Source organism: Phasianus colchicus, chromosome 5 (assembly GCF_987193195.1).
Source record: "Phasianus colchicus chromosome 5, bPhaCol1.hap1.1, whole genome shotgun sequence".
Classification (NCBI taxonomy): domain Eukaryota; kingdom Metazoa; phylum Chordata; class Aves; order Galliformes; family Phasianidae; genus Phasianus; species Phasianus colchicus.
The window spans coordinates 39,626,381-39,648,471 of NC_143440.1; the positions used below are offsets into that span (position 1 = coordinate 39,626,381).

A 22,091-nucleotide genomic window follows, 5' to 3' on the forward strand; every position below is an offset into this window, starting at 1 on the left:
TATAGCATATGCTGCAGGACAGTTCATATCAATCTTCAAGCTATTTTGTGCATAATTCCATAGCTTTTCCTTTTAACTTCTTTCTCTCCTTTCCCCTCCTTATCCATCTAGGATGAAGACCCTGAGGAAAAGGTTGGCCATGTAAGGCAAGAAGCTTTCTAGGTAGATGCTGGCTTCTCTGAAGGGGACTAGTAAGGCTAACCTATTGATGTGCCTGGGGCCTACCATAGGAGGGGACCCTAGTGCTAGAGAGTAAGACAAAGTCATTCCTGAGATGCAGTGCCTCTCCTGCATCTTCTGTTCCTGTTGCTGACAATTTTTTGTCTTATTATCTGGAAGCTACTCTTATCAGCTGCTGCTTCATATACTCTGATCACAGACCTATGTGTGGCCATTAAAAAGGCATTCTGTTTTTATTTAAAAATCAGGACAGAGAGTAGCAGATGGATTACAGAGCCTGTCTGAGTCTACATGTGCTGTCCGCTTTGTTTAGCTTACTCCCACAACATGAAAACTTGTTTTAAGAGATTATGAAGTCTCACTGGTGCCCCAGAGGAGAAGGCCAGCCAGCAGTAACAGGATTGTGTGCTTGTGTATTTCCTGTGAGTCTTTCCTGGCTTGAGTAGCTCTTTGTATATGTTAGATATTTAAAGCATCCTTTCCCATATTCTTACTCTTTCTGCTGAAGCACCAACTCTGTCGTAGTGTAGTAGCTCCATTCAAGAAGTTTGGAGCCAGAAAAGAAACCTGTATCACCCATCTCATTAATCCTGGCCTCAGCAGTGTTTGGTTATTGTAAGAATTAAGTACTGTTCAGTTTTCTCTTGATGGTGCTAGAGATGATATTTTAGGAAAGATCCACTGAGTTTATTATATCCACTGGGAGCTGTTGGAGAAGGTCCAGGGGAGGGCCACAAAGATGGTCAGAGGGCTGGAGCACCTCCCTTACAAAGACAGGCTGAGGGAGCTGGGCTTGTTCAACCTGGAGAAAAGAAGGCTGCGGGGTGACCTCATTGCAGCCTTTCAGTACTCAAAGAGAGCCTACAAACAGGAGGGGAGTCAACTCTTTGAAAGAGTAGATAACAGCAGGACAAGGGGAAATGGTTTTAAGTGGAGGTATGGAAGATTTAGGTTGGATGTCAGGGGGAAGTTCTTCACAGAGAGAGTGTTGAGGTGCTGGAACAGGCTGCCCAGAGAGGTTGTGGATGCCCCGTCCCTGGAGGTGTTCAAGGCCAGGTTGGATGGGGCCCTGGGCAGCCTGGTCTAGTATTGAATGTGGAGGTTGGTGGCCCTGCATGTGGCAGGGGGGTTGGAGATTCGTGATCCTTGGGGTCCCTTCCAACCCAAGCCATTCTTTGATTCTATTAGTCAGAGACAGATGCTTCAGGACCCAGAGCACTTTTCCAAAGATCAGGAAAGAGGACTACCTGCAGATGGGTATTATTTTGGGAAGTACTCACCCAGTAGAATTTTTTCATAGTAATTGTCTTAAACTTTCTTATTTATTTATGTATTACCTCAGTGAACCCAGTCCTTACAGTTGTTTCACTGGAACTAATTCTACCTTTCATGCACTGCCCTAATTCATAGCTTCTGAAGAGCTGCTGTACTGAGTGGTGGCTAATCACATGCTGCAGGCACCTTCTTGCTCCTGGCTCCACAATTTCATTAAAGCAACTAAACTGATTTGACTTCCACATGAACAATTGTTATTGCTTTGGGGGTGTTGTGCAGTGGTGCCTGGCAAGGAGGTTTTCCTTAATGTGAAGTAATCTCCTCTCTGAAACCACTCCTATCTGAATAACTCCTGCACACCTTATTAAGCAGCACGGTCATGCTCAAAAGTATTTTTCCATTTGTAAATGCCTGTGAAGGGTAACAAAATGGTTAACTGAGCATTCAGAAATCTGACTGATCAGTAGTCTGCTTGTAGCTTTTTAATACTTGTATGTTTAAAATGCCTACTGATTTCTATTAATTGTATCATAGCCCCCTTCCAAACCAGTTATTAGCAGAACTTTATATTGTGTGATCCAAAACTGTTTAGTTGCTTTATATCCCTCCCTTAGTCATTGCCTGGCCAAGCTGAAATACTTGGATTCTTGAATCATGTCCGAAGTTGGCCTCTTTGTCCCTCTGATGGCTCATGTAACCCTTCTCTGAACTCCCTTTGGGCTGTGCTGAGTGTTACAATCTGAACTCTTCCTGGATTTGGTCCCTTTCCTCATGCTGCTCTGAAGTTTGTGGCTGCCAGAATATCAGCAAACACCCAGTCGGTGCCATTGATGTGAGCGTACCTGCTGAAGTCCTGCCCTCCGGCTGGCTGCCTGCTCAGAGACTTGTTTTGCATCCCCTGGCAAACCACTCATCTCACATCTGAATTTTTGCCAGTTGAGTCACTCATTTGTCTGTGCCTTCCAAGGCTGCCTGGGACATGAAGCCAAAGGCCGCAAGGCTGATCAATGGTATAAGAAAAGGGTGTATCCTAATATCTTAATTAATTTGCAGAGGCAGAATAAGCAGGAGTATGAAAGTAGCTGAGAGCCAAGATTTTTGCTGGGTTCTCTTCCTGGCTTTGCCACAGATTTGCTTTAGGGCCTTGGAGGAGCCCCTTCTTGAATTTGCTTTAGCCCCTGTTTAAAGGAGCGATAGAACTTCACACAGGAAAATTGTGGGGATTCCCTAAACACAAATCTGCAGAGATACCTTGCCCTCATAGCAAAATCAATATTTTAGCCCATGGTAGGCCCCTACCCTGTGTAGTCTGCAGATGATGTCATATGGGACTGGGAATTAAGGTGATAGAAAGAGGCTGGGAACTGCAATGCGTCTGAAACCCTGCTGTCCTGTGGAGTTCTGGTACCTCTCAAAGTTGTTGGAGAGCAAGCCCTTCCATCATCCTGGTGCTTTGGAGTTGTCAGTCACAGAGTAGGACTTTTTTCTTCAGGGACCACCAGGGATGGAGGTGTTAATTTTGATGCTGAAACCACGTGTTTTGCAAACAAATTCAGAGTTCAAACCTGCCATCTCCTTTCCAAGCTGGAAGATACTGATTCTATTGCCCTCTTCTTCCTCCTTAAAGATCATCAAGTCATGTTTCTCACTATGAGCTATTCTGGGTCTGAGAAGGCTCTCAGTCCTTTCTCTTGAAGTTGCTCTGCTTTGCAGAAGGGAACTGGAAGCAATCTTGGGTTGCAGTGAAGGACTTTCTAACATTTGAGCAGAGAGACATCTGTTCTCGGACTAATGAATCCAGCTGGGACCTTGTCCTATAGCTCTGTTTTGATAGACCTGCCATAGGTAGTCTTGAAGTCCTTTGCTGGGGGAGAACACCTGATTTTTGACCCCTCACTAGGTGGTTGGTGACTTCCATGCCTCCTGGTCACTCAAAATTTGATGACGTGCTTTAAGGTAACAACTGCAAAGAAATGAAGATCTGACCTCTCCAGAGGGGCAGCCAAGTCCTTCTGTAGTTCTAGATCCCAGTGCTTTTTAAACGGTTTGAACGGGAAAAAATGGGCTGTTGCTTTTTAGGTTAAGTAGACATGTCAAGAACAAATGTTTTCAATAAATGCTTGTTGGAGGAACAGCTATCCAAGTTCTAAGTAGCTGAAATGTGAAGCCAATTGCAGACCTGTGTTGCTGAGTGACCCAGTTTGGTGAGCTTATATCTTTGCAACCTAAAATACAGTGCAGATGACTCAGGGACGCCCTGATGAGAAGCAGCCTGCACCGGGTGTGCAGTGTTGAGCTGTGGCACAGCCTGGTTACCCGAAGTAACTAAAACTAGACTGTTTACAGAGTGGAGCTGACTCACATGAATCCTACTTGCAGGTGTGTCTGCACCTGTGGTGTAGACATGGCCTTGGGCTCTGTGTGATCAGGGTCTTTAATCAGAGCAGTATTTTCCTAACCCATTTCTTACCTGAGCACAGTGGTTGGCACCCAACTCCGAACTCATTCCATTGTCTGGTCTCAATTTGCCTCGCAGGCACTCCCCTAGTGGTCTTCCCCACATTTCTTGTCCATTGCTTAGAAATGTGGAACTGAGGATCCAAACATTGGATGCAGTCATCCATGTTTGGATGTTGTCCTCCCCCCCAGTAGGGGGACTTTATTTATGCAAAAACAATGACACTGTTTTAGGCAATGTCCAGCCTCTCTAGTCCAGAGAGTTCATGACTTAAGAAGACACGTATAGTTGCAATGCAGCCTCTTAAAACCCTTTTTAGATCTATGACTTGCATGACAGTAAGATCTAGAGAATGTTGGTGAATGACTGGGACAAAAAGTTCACATCCCAAAGTTCCTGCAGTCTTACTGCATTGTTTTTCTCTCCAGCATCCTGTTCTTCCCTGGGACCTTCAACTTGTAGAAGAACTCTCACCAGAGTAAGGCTACTTTTCGTGTATGGTTTGTTGCCAGGTTTTTGCCTTCTTAGGCATTTAGCTGGGAGTGGGCTGGTCTGGCAGTAGATAGCTCTTGAAGTGACTGGCATTTCTGAGAATCTGGGAGGGTTCTCAAAGGCAGAATTTCCTGTAGCTGGTGCACATTTTTAATACCCTACTATATGTGTGTTTGTTCTGGACTGGGCTAAGTATGTCCCTGTGTGTCCTAGTCTCTGTCATCTGTTTGGGTTCTTGCATTATGCTTATAAACACACTCCACCGCTATCCGAAGCAGCACTGACTTTTTTTTTACCTGCTTCCTTTTCTCAAGGATTGCTTAGTTTTCTCCAGTGGCCTTCTGGTTACTTGTAGAGTAGCAGGGCTCCCAGCCTGTTCCCGGGGAGCGTTCAGCTGGAAGTTGGCCAGATTTCCAGGAGGAATCTCAAAAATGCAGCTGAACTTCTGTTCCCTAATTAGGCCAAGTTCCCCAGTGAGAGCCCCAGTACTGTGTGGCCCAGGCTCCCCAAGGCCTCCTGCTGCCTCTCTCCTGTGTACCCCAAGTACCTGGCTGGCAAGGCAGCTATTTTCAATTTCCTGAGATTATCTCAAGCCTTTTGATGACACCTACTCAAATAGCATTTCTAGTCAGCTGTGTTCCCCAGCTTTTTTAGTGGTATCCTTCCTGCTTGGCCACCTTGATTTGGGTTATGGGCAAAACCTGAAAATCCCATGGAAAATAATTTTATTATCAGCTTTTCTTTTTCCTTCCATGCATTTTCTTCATGCTTCAAGTGCTCCCAGGACCATTTGAAGGCAGCAGAACTGTAGAAGGGGTGTAGGTGGATGTGAATGTCTGTCAGTATATAGCACAAGGTAAAAGCAAGTGGGTTGAGAGACATTTACATCTTGGAGGGCTAGAAGTGGCATGGCCTTGTAACTGTGGTTGTGAGAGGTTTCTACCTGGTAATCCTTTGCTGGTAGAATCAGATTGTTGTGCACTGTTTTCATGCAGAGGTGAACAGTAACTCTTGAGACAAGGTATCACACACTACATATGACAGCTTCCCTAGCAGGTGCACATGCTACTTAACCAGAGCTAATTCTTGTTTTAGGGAAGAGTTCTTGTCAGCTATTTAACAAGATGAGCTGTTCCTTTACTTGCTGTGATAGATGTCAAAATATTTGAAGCTCCCCAAGAAATGTTTCCATCTCAATAGCCTTTTCCTTAATAAAGGGATGTCAGTGACTATGAAGAACAACAGACTGGAAGAAATGAGAATCCAGTGTTTTCTGTTAGGCACTGTAGATGTGCAGAAGTCCTTGGAGGAGATGCATTACTTCTGCAGTCCATGGATGTGATAAAGAAGGCCAGCAGAGATGGGCCACTTTTTGCAAAAATACAAGGCTTGCATACAATTGGGAACAGATCCCTTTTTGATATCATATGTGCTTTGAGATGTGAATAGGTTGTGAATGTTATGTGGCTGCTTAGAAGTAGCAGGACTGTTTGACTTACAGCTCCTTAATGAGCAACAGTCAGAACTAATTAGTGAGGACTGTTTGCTGAGATCAGCTTTCCTGCAGTCAGGGAGCCTCTGGCAACTTGCTGGAGGAGCGGAAACTTGGGTCTGGCCATATTCCTTTCTGCTTCATGGCCATTATTGGATGAAAAGAAGGTGCTTACGTGCCGAATAAAAATATCACCATGTTTGTATATGGAGAACACAGATCTCACACATTTTAAGGAGATGTACTGCACAAGAGAAAGATTGCGTGTCCTCTGTTGTGTACTGTCAATGTCATTTGAGTCCCTACCTCCCTGCATGGAGTGCTTGCTGTTTCAAAGGAGTTGTCATGTTGGTAAAGATAAATTAATCCACATTTCCAGATCTTCCTGAGAATCTGAGGGACCCAAAATGCCCATAATCTGCCTGTGTCATGGTGGGTCCCAACAGAAGCATCACTGGATCCTCCAGTTATTTGCTTCCATGAGGGAAGCAACACCCAGCTAGCACCTTCCAAGCTGCAGACATGAGCCGACAAGTAGCTTGGAAATTTCTGCCTTAATGAGGAAGCTGGATTAGAATCTTACATCTGTCTGATAAGAAAGATCCTGAAGAAGGAGGTAGAATTTCTTCTTTAATAAAAGAGAGATGGGATTCAGGTAAGCTGAGCAAGGCCAGTAGTTTTCCAAATGGGAGATAAAATCCTGATTGTGATGGTAGTATGAAAGCATTGGTAAGAGTGCCTGGGAAATCCTGCCTTCGGGAAGATGGCACCAAACTGAATTTCTGAGAAAAAATCAGTAGGAGATACAGAACATGGCAACATGCCTGAAAAAAAGAGAGAGTCTGCAGAAACTGAGATAAGGGAAATCTGGAGATAAGGAATTGACAACTCAAGCAGAAAAGCAAGCCATGGTGAACAAGTGATTAGTTAATGGTGTGAAACCAACTGAGCAGCAGCAGTTGAGAGAGAACTCTTTTGTCAGGAGCTCTGTGTTCTGTTTGTGGATTCTCTGTGTTCTGAACACTAAATCACTTTGGGTGCATAGTTTTGTACATGAAATGAAACTCTTGCCTTTGATATGGCAGGTAGTACTGACAGGTTCTGATCATTTTAAAGCCCACAGTCGTTTTCATCAGGAAGATGTGTTCAGGAGCACATTTACTCCATGACAGAAGAACAGCATCTTTCATTTCTGCTCTGCTTCCTCTGGCATTGACATTCTTCTCACTTTCTGTGTCAAGCTTGCTTGCAGCTGCAACTTCTCTAACTGTGACCATATTATGGCAATGCACAATGTTGCATTTGCAATTGTAAATTACATTTTAGAAGTGGGAAAGGTAAGTTTATTTACTTGACAGGAGTGCTTGTGGCATGTGACCTTATTATAGCACTTTCCAGGCAACTAACAAAGAAAAACTATTTATTCTCAGCTGACAGGTAACATTGCCTTTCCTGTTGCTAGTGCTCCTGTGGGCAGTTCAAAAAGAATTACCTGATTTATTGCAAGAGGAATAAAAGGGCTGTAGGTGTATGTGAAGTGTTTGTCAGCATCTGCCAGACATTCAGGGCTGCCTGATGCGTATGATCAATGGGAATACATTATAAAACTGGGAAGACATGGGAACCAACCCCCTAAACACAGTGGAGTCACATCCTGTGCAAGGGCTGGGGAGCCATTCTCGCCACAATTCTATCTGAAGTGCCCAACTTTGCTTCTTTTGGAGCTGAAGAAGGATTTTGGTGATTATTAATTAAATTGCTCGTGCACTGTCGTGCCTTGGAAATGCTGTGTTTTCCCTCAGCCTTACGCCCAGGTTCTTTGGTTACATTTGTGTTCAGGAGCAAGGCCTGCTGGCTACCAAGGGGATGATGCAGGGTAAGGAAGGAGAAGGGCTGTTTGTGTGGGAAGGATCAGTGTGGGAGGGAGTGTGTTTCTGAGGTGGGGATGTGTGTAATGGGAATAGGGATGTTTTTGTGGGCATGCACGCCCATATGTGGTGTGTTTTTCCCCATTTTCCTGGGCTTTGGGTGTGTCCAGATCAACTGAATTCAAAATGCTCCTTTTTTGGCACTGTAGCCTCTTCTCTGGTTTGGCATCTTAAGAATCTGGGGAAATCATTTCAAGATCAGAAAACTTCATTCACTTGGGCCCCCAAAGGCTTCACATTCTGTGACATGGTCATTCCAGTCGACTGAGCTCTGTCCCCTGCGGATGAGCCCATATAAGGAGGCTGTTTCCTGCGTTTCACGCTCCCTGCCTGTCCCTCTGCCCTCCTGTGCTCCCTTTGCCGAAGAAAGCTGGTATTTTGGGACTGCAGCTCCTGCCTCATTCCTGCTCCCTGTTTATTTTTGGAGAATGACTATTTTTGCTCCTATCAGGGAGCTATGCAGGGTCGTGCCCCCTCCCTGCAGCAGGCAGTGGCTGCCCCTGGCAGGCTCTCTTCATTTCCCACACTCACAAACAATGCTTCTGTTTCAAGAAATAAACATGGGAGACCCCCACCTCTGGGGGTTAGTTCATCCCCTTCCTCATCTGTGATAAGAGACAATTTGGCTTTGGCTCAGGTTTGACCCCACCTCACAAGCAAGCTTCCCCTTGTCAGGTCAGAGATCCTCAGGAGTCAACCAGCCCATTCGCTTTCTTAATAAAAGCTTTGGGAGCTGTATGTCCTCTTTCCCTCACCCCAAATTAGACTCCTTTGCATTTACCACGTTTTCCCCATTTTTGGACATTATTTTACCCAATTATCCTGAAGGATCGTTCCTTCATGAGTCTGTTGCAGCTGGGCATCATCAGCTGAAACAGACTGCCCAAGAGGTGGTAGAATCACCATCTCTGGAAGTGTTGAAGAGCCATGTAGATGTGGCACTGAGAGACATGGTTAGTGGGCACGGTGGTGATGGTTGGGCTGGATGATCTTAGCAGTCTTTTCCAACCTTAATGATTATACGATTCTGTGATAATCAGGAGCTATATATAAGTATTCATCCACTGGGTTCAACTTACTTCTACTGCTTTCGGCATTGCATGTTGTGTAGAATACTGAAGTTACTGCTGCATGAGGTGCTTCAGGCAGTGGGCTGGGCCCCAAACTACAGAAGGCATTGGGCAGTTCTCACATGGTGGGCCTAGTATTTGGAAATTCCTGTTGTGAGCCCCAAGTCGAATTCCTGTTTTCTCTTGCCGTGCAGCCAAGTGCCACACGAGACAAAATAGCAGGGAGTGTCTATAAGCTCCAAGTGAACTTTCCCTTTATCGTCCCAGAGGTGGTGATGGCAGGGTTCATCTTGCCTAACTTTACAGGTCTTTGGTATAGTTGTCATCTGACTTCTTATTCAGTGGAGAAAAGCAGATCTTTCTAGGGAATGATTTGTAATCTAAAATACTATGTCCAAAATGTGTGCTGACTGACTTGTGTCCTAGCAAACATGTAAAACATGATGCTCCCACTTGAACTGTGAGCAGCAGTAGCGAAGGTGTTCCCAGTGAAGCATGCTCTGGATTGCAGCATATCCTCTGCAGATCAGCTGTGCTTTGTCTCTTGAGCAAGTCAAAGGCACACAGACCTGCAGCTTGTCAAGATATTGACTGTATCAGTCAATCCTGATCAGCAGTGTATGTCCTGCTTATACAGACGTATAAAACTATCTTAAATTTCTCTTATTTTATGAATAAGCAGCACTTTAAGCATTATCTCTCCATCTGTTTGGTAAATAGTTGCCTGTGTATTTGTGGAGCTGATGTAAGAGTTGGCTTGGCAGGAGCTGGCTGAAAAGTTTCTCTTTTTTTTTATTATTGAAGGAACCACCGCCTAAACCCCCACGCCGACAAGGAGGCTGGGCAGTCGATCCTGTGCTGGCGCCTACCAAGTGAGTTCTCACCTCTTTCTTTATTAATAGGGGCTTCAGCATGGATTAACTGAATGTCACTGGTTGGGCTTTGGAATTGCAGGCACTGGAAAAGTTTTTTCTGGATCTTGCAGTTGGTGTCTCCAATATCCTTGTAACCCCTTGAAACCATTTGAGATATTGCTCTTGCTTCGTTCCACTAGCAAATGCTCTGTGTTGATTGATCTGTCTGGGCTATGAAGTGCGTTTACATCGCTGTCTGGAGGAGGCAGTGTGTTCCTCACCTGGTATAGTCCATGTGGGATTCCTGGAAGGAGTCAATAAGAATGTTAAATACAGAAGCTGGGGGTGGGATTTGATTGTCCACGTCCTTTCCAGGAGAGTGACGCATGTCAGTGACCCACTGACAAGCATGCAATGAACTGTTCAGGATTCAGTGATTATCCTTGATGGTAAAGATGAAATTTGTTAATGTTTATGTGTGTATGGGCTTGTGGTATAATGGAGATGGATGGAGGTGGTCCGAGAGAAGAGATGGAAGAAAAAATTATTCAAATTGTAGAATGTATGTTGAAAAGTCTGATTCTTATGAAGGACACATGAAGAGAAATACCCAGATATGGTAATAGGATGGATATCAGAACTAAGGGGCAGTTCAGACCAGAAGGAGGTCTCAATCTATTTGTTACTTATCGATCTGTAAAGTTACCTTGCTTGTATTGTACACTTGCTATTCACAGGACTTGAAGGGCTCTGCCATTGAGTGGTGTGAGTTTGCTTGTATATATTAAGGCCTTTAGTAAGAGTGCATTTGTCTGGACGTGTTTTGTAGACACCGATTTCTGGAAAAAGTTACATATTTTCTTTCTTGGAACCTTTAGAATGGGACAGCACATCTAGAGACCTGTTACACAGTTGGTATTTCCTGGGAGCTGAGAAAGATGGTCTACATTCTAGAAAACAGTACTTTTTTGGTAAAATTATGACTCGCTCTTTGTCTCCAAAGAATATATCAGCCCTTTGTAGAACCAAGCTGAAGCTTATGGAAATGTGATAGTAAAGAACAAGGGTGAATTGCGTTGCTTAGGAAAAATAAATCATGTAATTGGTGGCTATGTGAGGGACTGGATAGGAGCTAATTCAGTTATTCAGAGCTGAACCTAATGTGCCCTGAAGGACAATGCTCAGGTTCCTAATATAATGGCACTGTGCTATGTGCTGCTGTAGGATGTTTTCTGTGGTTTAACTTGAGCCTTATCAGATAGATTTGGAGCAGTAGTTATCAGCAGTGCTCCTCCAGCATCCCAATTGCATGGATTATGGATATACCAGGTGCTTGGAGTAAACACTCCTACAAGATTGGAAGCAGAGCAAGGGCTGCAGACTTTTCTACTCAAAGGACCCTGCCTAGTGGGACATAAGATGAAGACATGCCCCTTGCTCATTCATGCATATAGTACTGTGTCACACTTGACAGTAAATTCTCTTCCTTTGTATTAAGAGCTTTTATGAGATAAATTTTATGAAGAGAAGGTTTGCTCTGACATTCTTTAGTTGTAGGAAGGATGAGGCTTTTGTACAGCTTTTCCCCTGTCATTTATTTCCTTCAGCTGCAGATTCTTGATAGGCTGATCTCTTTTCCTTTCCCTCAGAAGCCTGAGATGCTGGCCTGTAAGGCTGTCCTTGTGACATATCCCAGAGTTGAACCTTCATGTGAAAAGTCTGAGTCATCGATGGGCTGATGTCATACCAATGTTGCTGTAGCTTTCTTGTTTCTGTTTTCTCAGGCTTTATCTCCCCATAGCTTTTCTACCAATTTGTCTCAGTTTGAAAGACTATCAAGTCATTGCTCCAATTTCACTGGGATAGCTATCGATACACTAGAATAACGTGTTTCTATTAACATATCTGATGCAGCCATAAAGGGCTCTTATGCCAATGTAACTCAGCCTACACTTGGAAGTATATTGTTTTAAGTAAGTTTGTTTAAGTAATTTTGAACTGATAGCAATACATGCTGTGATATTTTGCTTAGGAAATGAGGGTGAGCAGTGACTGCAGTTAGATTTTCTGTGTTGTGCGAACATATTTTAGGTAGATGGGATACTGCAGCCACTTGGGGAAGTCCTGTCTCTGCCTGTGCATTATTCTCTTCCTTATTTGAGATATAAGCTTTTTGTTCTGTTTCTGACAGATTCAGCCAGTTAAAACTGCATACTTATTGCTTTCCCCGCAGGGCTTTTTTACTCTTTTTTGCAGTATTTCTAGTTCCAAGTTTTATCAGTTTGAAATGATTACTTGAAATTGTTCTCTGTGTTTCCACTGGGTACCTGTTAGAGTAGAATTTAATTTGTGGTGTGTTTTTTCTGTTTTTCTACCTTTGCTGCTTCCTTCTCAGCCCTTACCCATCCAGCTCTTCTCATACCAAGGTGAACTTCCAAATATTTTCACCATCTTGCTGATTCCTTCCATTAGACTTGTGCTGTCTCAGACTACTGCAAGTTAGGAAGAGGAGGAAAGCCCATAAAGTTTTTCAGTCTATAATTAGTTTAAAATTAATTTGCACAGATTGTGTGCAAGGAAGAGAAAGCAATTTTGTCACGAGTTCCCATGGTGTTTACAAGTGTCAGATATTAAAGTCCCAAGAATGATCATAATGCTGTTCTTTTTTCTTGTTCTTAAGAAAAACAAACAAAAAAAATCTAAAAGTCAAGCATGGAGCAATTACTTTGGACCCCCAGCACCTCTGTAAAACAGTTGTCATTACTAGGAGTCCCAATTTGTTGATATGAGTAATAGTGAGGACTATAGATAAGTTTCTGAGCAAACCCTCAGACTTGCCCTCTGCCATCAAAAAATAAATGGTGCAAAGCAATGACACAGAAATCTTTTTTTGCTTACTGATGTGATTCTCTGCAGCTGAATGTACTGTGCATTGTACAGAGAGAAAAGAGTAGTTCTCCATGAGAAGAGGCAATCCCATTGCTGCCCCAGCAATATTCTAGCTCCAGTGTTACAGGAAAAGGGACCAGCCAAGAACCAAGGCAGCTGCTTGGAGCGTAGTACCCTGCTGACATTTCATAAGTAGCAGTAATTACAGCTGGTTTTATGCTAGAGAAGCATCGCTTCAACCACTGGATGGAGCTCAAGTGCCATTCTGAAAGCTGTACTGGTGTCCTTAATAACATCAGTGTTGACATTTGTGTCAAGCAAAGCAAAGGCTTTATTGTCAGGTTATCTCATGCTTTGGAAGGAAGAAACACAGAGAGCCTGCCAATGGGAGAAGGAAAAAGAAAGTCGTTTTTGCATACTAGTGGGGATTTGACAAAGGAGAGATGTTTCGAAGACCCATTTAATTCCAGGTTCTGCTGATCTCATCTATCTGACTTTCCTTATATCCTACTTTCCTTATAGAATTTCCTTTATTTTTCTTCCTGTAAGTATGTTTTTCATTTGTTTTTTTGATTCCATGTGTCTCCTTTCTTACACACGGATCCTGGCATTTTAGCAACAGGTGCTCCAGCCACAACTGAAATATCTTTTTTTCTGACTGCTCAGTCATACAGAATTGGAATAATTAGGGCTTATTTAGGTGAATGACCGGAATGTTTTGGAACAGACGTGCTGGTACAGAGTCTAGCAATGCCTTTCACAGGAAGATAAAAATCAAGGCCCTGTAAGAAGGAAGTGGATGCAGTTGGGATGACCTTTAGAGCGGAACGGTATTGATAACTCAACCTTTGTGTAGACATCATTTAGGGCTCTGGAGGTTGGACAATGGTGAGATTACACCCTGGAGCTGGAGGAAAGTTATTTAAGAGATTAAGGTTTTTTATGATTTAAGGTCTCTAGAGCTAACTAAAGTTAAAAACCTCCTGTTTGAAGAAGATGGGCTTAAACTATCCTGTGTTGTATCTATATGAGATGACCCTCAAGAGTGCCTGGTTTATAGAACCTCTGGCCATCCCTGTCTTGCAAGTGGGAGTAGTAAAGTGCTCACAAGTTTCTCTGAGATGGCAGAGAAAAGCTTGTGTCATTGTGTCTGCCCTCTACTCCCAGTCCTGCAATGCTGAGATAAATCTTGAGCTAGGCTTCCGTATGACACTGCCATGTTAGGAGCCAAGCTCCTGGTGGTGGGGAAAACAGCAGGCTCCCTCTGCATCTTGCCACTCTCTGTGAATGTCTTCAGTGATGTGAAGAGTATAGGTACAAAGGATCAAGGCTACCAAGTGAGGGGGCACAACTGAGAAGGAGAAGATAGAAAAGGAAGTCTGATTAAGTTTTGTCTTGAAGTGTCTGTTTTTGGGTTTGTCCCTGCATTGATCTGCAAGGGAATGAGGCAAGTAATAGCCCCTTGGGGACCTTCAGGACTTTCCTCTCAATGTCAGCCGTCATTTTCAATCACCCTCTCCCTCCCAGCCATTAATTTTGGCCCAGGATCATGGGGACTTGTCCATCTATCACTCCTAATTGACACTAAATGATCTGTCAGTTTATTGATGAACGGCAGGAGTGGAATTGTCACAATATATTTTACTTTCTAACAACTCCTCCTGACAATTTTACCTTGTCCATCTCACTCTCCTCACATAAATCTCCATTGGCCTCTCATTCCTTCTCTTGGGCTGTTCTGGTGCCAGCCGCCTCCACGCCATCGGCACGCATCAAGGACATCAAGATGGCGGTAAGCTGCAGTGTGCAGGCCTGGGGTGGGCTTTTTCTTCTCTTTCTCTCTCACTCTTTTTTTTTTTTGTTTTAATAAGCTGGATGTTCCAGGAATGCTAACAGGCTCTTGTCCTCTTGTCCCTCCATGTCATTGGTGGGGTGAGCTCTCCTTGGTGTTTCTGTTTAGACTCAGTAAAGATAACTGGCAGAAAATTGAAACTCCCTTAAAGACAAAAGAGTCATCTGAGAATCCCTGAGTACCACTGCTGTGATGGGGGATTTTTTCCTTTTAATCCTGTACAGTGTGACCAGCAAGGGTTTCCAGCATAGGGAAAATGCTAGACTTATGCCCATACCTGTGTCTTTGCAGTGCCCGAAGGAGCCTGGAAAAACAGTTGGGCTTTTGTCTTTTCTTTTTTTTTTTTTTAAGCTATTTTTCTGCTTATTTTTTTCTTTATTAGTGAAGTTTTCTTTGTCTTTTTCCTGAAAGACACTGGACAACTGAAGAAGTAAAAGGGCTTGCTCCCTTAGGAAATGGAAAATGGAGCCTGCACAACAAAAGCATGATATTTGACATTTTGGTAGCAGTCCATGTAAGCTGCTAAGATGGCAAAGTGTGAATTTTTTTGATTGAAAGCAAAGCATTTTCCTTCCTTAGTTCTCTGCATCTCCAAGGAATTTACCGGCACATCCAGGGAAGACCATACTTGCTGTCCCAAATAGTTTGAGCTTAAAAAAGCAAAGCACTCTTGAAGACTACATGCAACTTGGAACTCTTTTGAATCAGTCAAAGCCAAGGCTAAAAACTTGTCTGGCCTATTTAGGTCACCTCTAAATTGACTGTAAAGTCTGGCTTGATGCAGTTTACCTGTGGAAAGAGAACTAAGGTGACCTTGCTCTACTTGTTTGCCCCCATTTCCCCCTGTCCTCTCCTTTTTCCACATAACCACTCTATTGTTCCCAAGTTCTTTAGATGACAGCACAAGGTGGCACTTATGCCTAGTTTGTCTGAGTTTTTGTGGTTTTTTTTGTTTGTTTGTTTTTAATATCACGTTTTCAATGACACAAGTAAATAGACTTTGGCCAAGTCCTTCAGCATTTGGAGTTTGCTTTCTGTTGTGGGTTTTGGGGAAAAAAAAAACCCACAAAAACCCAGCTTCTTTGTCTTTGCATTCTAGTTCTGTTTCCTTTAGTGGTTGGATTCCCTGTAATCATGAGGATCAGAATTGTATGTTTCCCTTTAAATGGGAACTGAAATGCTCCTGTAACCCCATTTGATGTGAGAGTTGGCCTCGTTGCTCACTGGAGACTGAGGATGTGATCTCTTGGACAGGAGCCCCTGTTCTCAGGGAACAAAGATGTGTGGTGGATACCTCTAGAAGCTGCAGTGCTGTTTTCCCACACAGCAGGAATTTGTGTTGAGTGTTGTTGTTTTTTCTGTTGCTCAGTGGGAGCTCAGAGCAGCTCTGCTGGTCAGCTCTTTACCAGCAAGTGGATTGGGGGCACCCTGGGAACATCTGTTATGGGGATGATGCAGTGTGTAGGCTGAGGTTCAGCAACCCTGTGAACTGCATGTGCCTGCTTGTTCTCTTGTGCCAGTTCCTAAAGCCTGCTTGCCAGAGCTTGCTTTCTTATTTCTGTTAAGTAAGCCTGTATACTAGGACATGAGGAGAAAAACAGCATTTCTGCTACAGATTGACTAGTGCCTTATACACCCACGTCAGCTAGAGCTGGTTAGCCACAGCGTCGGTCAAATCATAGGATTACAGAAATGCTTGGGCTAGAGGGACATTAAAGCCCACCCAGTCCCAAACCTCTGCATACACCCCCATGTGCAGGGCTGCTCCCCACCAGCTCAGGCTGCCCAGGGCCCCATCCAGCCTGGTCTTCAGCACTCCAGGGACAGGGAACCCACAGCTTCTGGGCAGCTGTGCCAGCAGGGCCTCACCACATTCTGAGTGGAAAAAATTCTTCCTCGTATCTAACCTAAATGTCTCCTCTTTTAGCTGAAGGCCATTCACCCTTGTCCTATCACTGTCAGACAGTGTGAAAAATCAGTTGCCGTCATGCCTGTAAGCTCCCTTCAAGTACTGTAAGGCTGCAATGAGGTCTGTCCAGGGCCTTATCTCCAGGCTGAACAAATGCAGCTCCCTCAGTCTTTCCTCATAGGAGAGGCGCTCCAGCTCAGGTCTTGTCCCGCAGGGAGTGCTTGCTCATTGCCGTCCCCCTTTTCCACCCCTGCAGCACTTAGCATGTGATCCAGGCACCCCAGGGAGATGTGATGCGCCAGAGTGTCATCTGTGGGGCCATTACAGGTTCCACAATTGTGTGTCTGCCAAAACCCCATTGAGGAAATACCAACACACACCCGTGTGCCCCCGGGCTTGGGAGTGGAGGGCCGTGAGATGGTGTTCTATGACAGAAATAAAGGCTCACTGCAGTCCTGGCTCTGGTGAGGGTGCTGTTTTGATGGCAAAGTTCATCTTGATTTCAGGAGTCTTTTCCAGGCTGCCACAGTCCTGGGAGAGGTGGGTAGAAACCCAAACAACTGCTCAGAAGCCCAAGGAAGGTGAAACGGGATAGCTGTCAGGACGAGTTGTGTAACGCCTTCCAGCACCACTGCGGTTCTGCACTGTGAAGCTGTGGTGGGTGTTCTCCACCCGCTGTGCCCCAGTGAGCAAGCAGTGACCGAGCCCCACACGTGGGGAGCTGGGAGCGCTCGCACTGGTGCGTCAGTGTGGATGTGTGATGAGTTGTGCCTCAGGCTGCTGAACAAGCTGCTGCTCGTGGCTCACCGCCTACTCACCGCGGTGATGGGCACAGACAAAATACTTGAGCAGGAGTGTACGGTGTTTGTTTGGTTTTAATCATAAAGAGAAGTGCTTTAGACGTGCAGAGAACAGGCAGGCAGATGAGACTCTCCACGAGCTGCCAGGCCCTGCGAAGCACCTCGCCACGTGCGGCCCTGCGGGCCCCCCTGGCAGCCGGTCCCCTCGCACTCGCCTCCCGCAGCCCGGCCCGCGGGGCCGCCGCGCCGCCGAGGCCCGGCAGAGGGCGGCCGTGGCCCGGCGGAGACCTTCGGTCGCCCCCCGCCATCCAGCCGGAGCTCCGCAGCTCCACGGCGGGTGCGGGGGGTCCTCCCTCCCCCGGAGCGGGCTGCGGGCGTGAGCGGAGCTGCGTGAGCTGCGAGCACGGAGAGATTTCAAGGACGTTTTCCTCCATTCATCCCAGTTATGTGCGTCGCTAAAATAGGTTAACGGTGTCTAATTAACCACTGCACATTGTCATGCTGCATAAAGATAGCAGCCTGGCTGTTCTCTGAGCCCTGCTACTTTATCTCCATTTAGATCTCCGTGGTAGTCCATTAAACGAGAAAGAAACAGTTTAACGGAGATGATGTCTACATTAGAGCTGCCTTTCACCTCTGGGCTTGGCTGTAGGCAGCTCCCTTTCAGCCGGGCTGTGCGCTGCTGTGCGGGGGGTTCTGAGATTCAGCCCCCTCTCGTCAGCACGAGGCAGGAGTCCGGCCGGCTAGGGCTGAGCAACGCTCCAGAGCGAGATCGCATTTGTATCTTCTGCTCCAGTGCACAGCTTGGAGAGTAATAGATAGTGCATAGCAGAAGTTGAGTGGTAGGATGCACTGGGGTCTGCCGGAGGTCTTCTGCCCCATCAGAAAGAATCAGAGAAACAGAAGTATTGTTCTCACAAGAACTGATGAGGGCTGGTGTGTAATACAGCAGACAGTGCATTTCTATGCATTGCTCCCGGGACTGTGTTGTTTTGCTTGCCCTTACTTAAGTGTGTATGTCCATGCAGCACAAAGATGCACCAGAGGATGTTCAGCATAAATGTTAGGAAAAAATTATTTACCATGAAGGTGATCAAAGGCTGGAACTGGTTATGCCTGTCAGTGTTCAAGAGACATTTGGATAACGCCCTTAATAATCTGCTTTAACTTTTGGTTAGCCTTGAATTGGTCAGGCAGTTAGACATGATTTTTGAAGGTCCCTTCCATCTGAACCATTCCATTCTGTAGTTCATGCACAACTGTTCATTTTATGGATGCTTGTTGCTATCCTTCCTGGGCTTTGCCTCCTGTTAGAGCAAACAGGAAACAAGGGCGATGCACTTGTTGCTGACAATACAAGAGAAGAGTAGGAAATCTATCTATACTGACCTGACTTTACAGTCTATCTTCCATGTCAGTTTTCACTCATTACTAGAAAGTTATGCCCTTAGGGATGAGGGAGATGCTGTGCACCTTGGCATGATATTCTTAAAGGATGAAATGTTGGTCTCAGCATGTTGCAATTGGCATTGATAAATCTGAGCCAGTTCTCAGGAATGGGCACTCCACTCCACTTTAAGCAGCGTGGTAACTTTACAGAGAATGCCTGCAGGGCTTCTAGTAGCTGCTGATAGCACCTGGAGACCAAAAGGACAAGCAGGTAGCTGGTCCTGCCAGGCACACTGTCTCATGTGTAGCTCAGCCCTTATCCAACCTTATGAAATGCGCAGGGTTGGAGGCAGGACACATTTCAAGAATTTATTAACAACTTTCTCTGCTTATTGCCTGGATGGTTTTTAACCTCACGACATGGGCCAGAGCTTGTCCTTTCTCTCTGGGTCACTTTGTTAGGTAGATTTAGATGATGCATTTCGGCCAAAAAAAGCAGAAAGTTAGCCGGGAGAACAAACCAAAAATATTTTGTGATTTTTTTTTTCCCCAGCTTGAAACAAGGAATTAAAAAGCAACATGTCATCAAAGAAAATAAAAGGAAGGCTTTGGGTTTGGGACTTTTAAAAAAAGAAAGCTGGTTGTTATCTTCTTTACCTTAACTCAGTCATCAAGGTCACAGAGAGTGTAAAATGTGAAATTTCGTACAGAAGTTTCATACCATATATCCCAGATAGTTCTCTACCCATGAGCTGGTTTGAAATGCCAGTTTCATCAAATGATGCTATTCCAAGTCATATATTAACAAACCTCTGTTGTGCGGTGACTGAAAGCAGATGTCTCACCTAAACAGAACAGCAGTCATTTCTGTCTCCTGCTCTGCTTCCATTGGTATTTAAATGCTCTGTATAAATGAGAGTACTGTTGACATAAGTTACTTTCCTCCACTGCCACTTCTGTTCCCTGAAGCATGGGGACTGGACTGACTTTAGCTAGCCCTAGAGAGACAGGAAGGCGTTCTAACATCCAGGCTCTGGCATTATAGCAAGCAGTACTGCTGTCCCTTTCTGGTTTATTAATTTATTCTCCACATTACTGTTTTTTTTCAATGCAGTGCAATTATTTCATAACAAAGTGAAGCTACTTGGCAAGCTTGCAGATAGTTTAGGGAGTGCAGAAACTACCTTCTGGAAGTGTAGGAATCTGAGTATACTGTACAAATTATGGAAGTATTAAGTGCGGGCAGAAAATTAAACTTAAGCAAGAGTATTGATATCCCCAACAAAGCCGTTCGGATTTGGAGTCATCTAGATGAGTGAAGTGAACTCTCAGAATGTGTATTTTCTTACTGCCTTCAATGAGTCCATTTATAACATAACCAGGAAAAGTCTGGAAAGCTTTAAGTCTGAGAAAGAGCAGAATAGTCTCTGCCACTAGGACTAAATATGACTGCGTTCCCAGTGGGCCACCTGCGTATCTATCAGGAGAGGGAGCTCAGGGGAAAGAAACAGAAATTGCTTGCAGGGACAGCAAGGTGTGACCCTCTCCTGGGAAGTATAAACATGTTTCACTGCTGCCTGGGGACAGGCAGTGAGCAAGAATGTAAGAAGCGTGAGTGCTGAGGGAAAAAAAAAAAGGTTATTTGGGGCTGGACAGTTACCAAGAATAATGGGATCATGCTAAGGAGAGGTTAGATAGAACCTCCAGGAAATGGTCCCACTATAAGTGCCAGGGGTCTGAAGACAGGCTGTGGGAAGCTGTTCTGTGAAGGCAGAAGGGAGAGAGAGAAAATGGGATGAATCTTGTATCGCCTTTTCATCTCTGGTCAGATTCCAAAGTCTGTTGTGAGTTGGCAGTGGGATCTGATCCATTACTTTTTCTTTCTGTAGCATCAGGGGGTCACAAAGTTTGTTTTGCACTATCACTGGGGAAAAGGACTTAACTGGACAATTACTTCTCACTGAAAGAACTCTCCTAAATTCACAACTCCGTTGTACTTCTGCTGGAAGCTCAGGTGCAGGCGTCACTTATGTAGCTGTAGCTCTGACCATAGCAGTGGTATTATTGGACTATTATTACTTATTGGGTTTAATCTTTAGCCTCTCACAGACTGCAAGCTCCAAGGAGAGCAACGAAGACAAGGATTTCTTCTCCTCATATCTACACGTTGTCTTGCTCTTAGAAGAGTGGACTATTCACAGGAGGACTCAGTGAGGCCTGTGGCCTCATCAGAGAGAAGTGATGAGAAGTCTGCCTGTTTCATGGAAGTGCTTTGAAAAGTGAAGTGCAGCAGTCTCTCTCACATCTTGGTGTGTCCTGGGACAGCGCACGTGGTAGGGTAGAGCCCCATGTACTCTTGTCATAGTGCTCTGACATGAGAGAGGGGAGAATATTTATTCCTAATGCATAGAGATGAAACTTCACTCTGCAAAATGGCCAAAGCAATCAGTGAGTGATGAAGTATCTGCTAAAAAGAAACCTGGCATTTAATTAACTTTTCAAAGTGCTGGTTCAGCAACCTCCATGTTTTACATTTTGAATATTGAGCAAGCATCCCTAATAGGAACTGAATTACTTTTGGGCTTGCTGGGGTGGAGAGCAAGGGAGCTGCCATTTGCCAGTGCCTCCCCCCCACATTATTATTATGAACTTCTGTTAACTCAGGCGGATCAACCCTGATTTACTGCAGCGACAGCATGTCTGACCTGAACTTGGCCTGCTCAGATGGGGCTCCTAACCCTCAGAGGCGACCACATAATCTTTAAGCACAACCAAGGGCTAGGAGAACCTGTTGATCTCTCAAGGGAAGGTAGACAAATTATACTTTCTTCATTGCTCCTTAATGTGCCAACCTCTGCATCCAGGTAAGGCAAGCTTTGCCCACAACAGATGTCAGAGAGTATGAAAAAAGTATGTGAGAAACTCAAAAAAACAGGGACTCTGTTCCTTGCTGTATCTGGACCTGAGTATCTTTTGGGATTCAGATGATTCTGCTTTAACTTGATACACTCAAGGACTTTTTGATGCCTTGGTTTAGTGGTCACTAAGAACTCTTTACAGGTGTGATGTGTGATATTAGACCTGGTTGCAGGAACTGTTTTATACATTAAGAGTGATACAGAGAAATACATGTTCTTTAATATATCTTTCTAGACTTTTCTAAGCACAAGCCTTTCCTTGTCTTGCAGGTCAGGAAAAAAGCATGCAGAAGAAGTAGAAGAGTAAGTTCCCATTGTTCTGATTTCATAGAGAAAGGGGATGCAACTCTCTGAGCTTCTGTACATCAAGATCTGGAATCTGAGGTGGATGCAAAGCCTGGCATAAATTCATGCATTGGTCATGGGTCAGGACTGGTTGCTCTGTAGTTTCCTGGATATGGAATTTATGGTGACTGTGTCATTCCCATGTGAGAGAAAGAAGAAGTAGAACATGTCTGCTTTCCCAGCAGACTCATGCCAGGCTTTGCTGTCTAAACCATATGTAATAACCTAAGTATTTGTCGC

At 44.7% G+C, this 22,091-nt stretch overlaps 1 protein-coding gene across 8 annotated transcripts in view; it reads left to right on the forward strand.

The window, feature by feature from the left end:
- Positions 1–22,091, forward strand: part of IFT43 (intraflagellar transport 43) — a 54,380-nt gene that overhangs the window by 8,337 nt on the left and 23,952 nt on the right. For 4 of the 8 annotated variants that reach the window (XM_090141402.1, XM_090141401.1, XM_090141405.1 and 1 more), the window contains exons 3-5: positions 112–141; positions 9,700–9,767; positions 21,777–21,809. In XM_090141402.1, coding sequence (XP_089997528.1) covers positions 112–141; positions 9,700–9,767; positions 21,777–21,809 — 131 coding nt within the window. The remainder of the gene's footprint in view (positions 1–111; positions 142–9,699; positions 9,768–21,776; positions 21,810–22,091) is intronic. The other 4 variants (XM_090141404.1, XM_031593188.2, XM_090141399.1 and 1 more) reach the window with 2 other exon arrangements.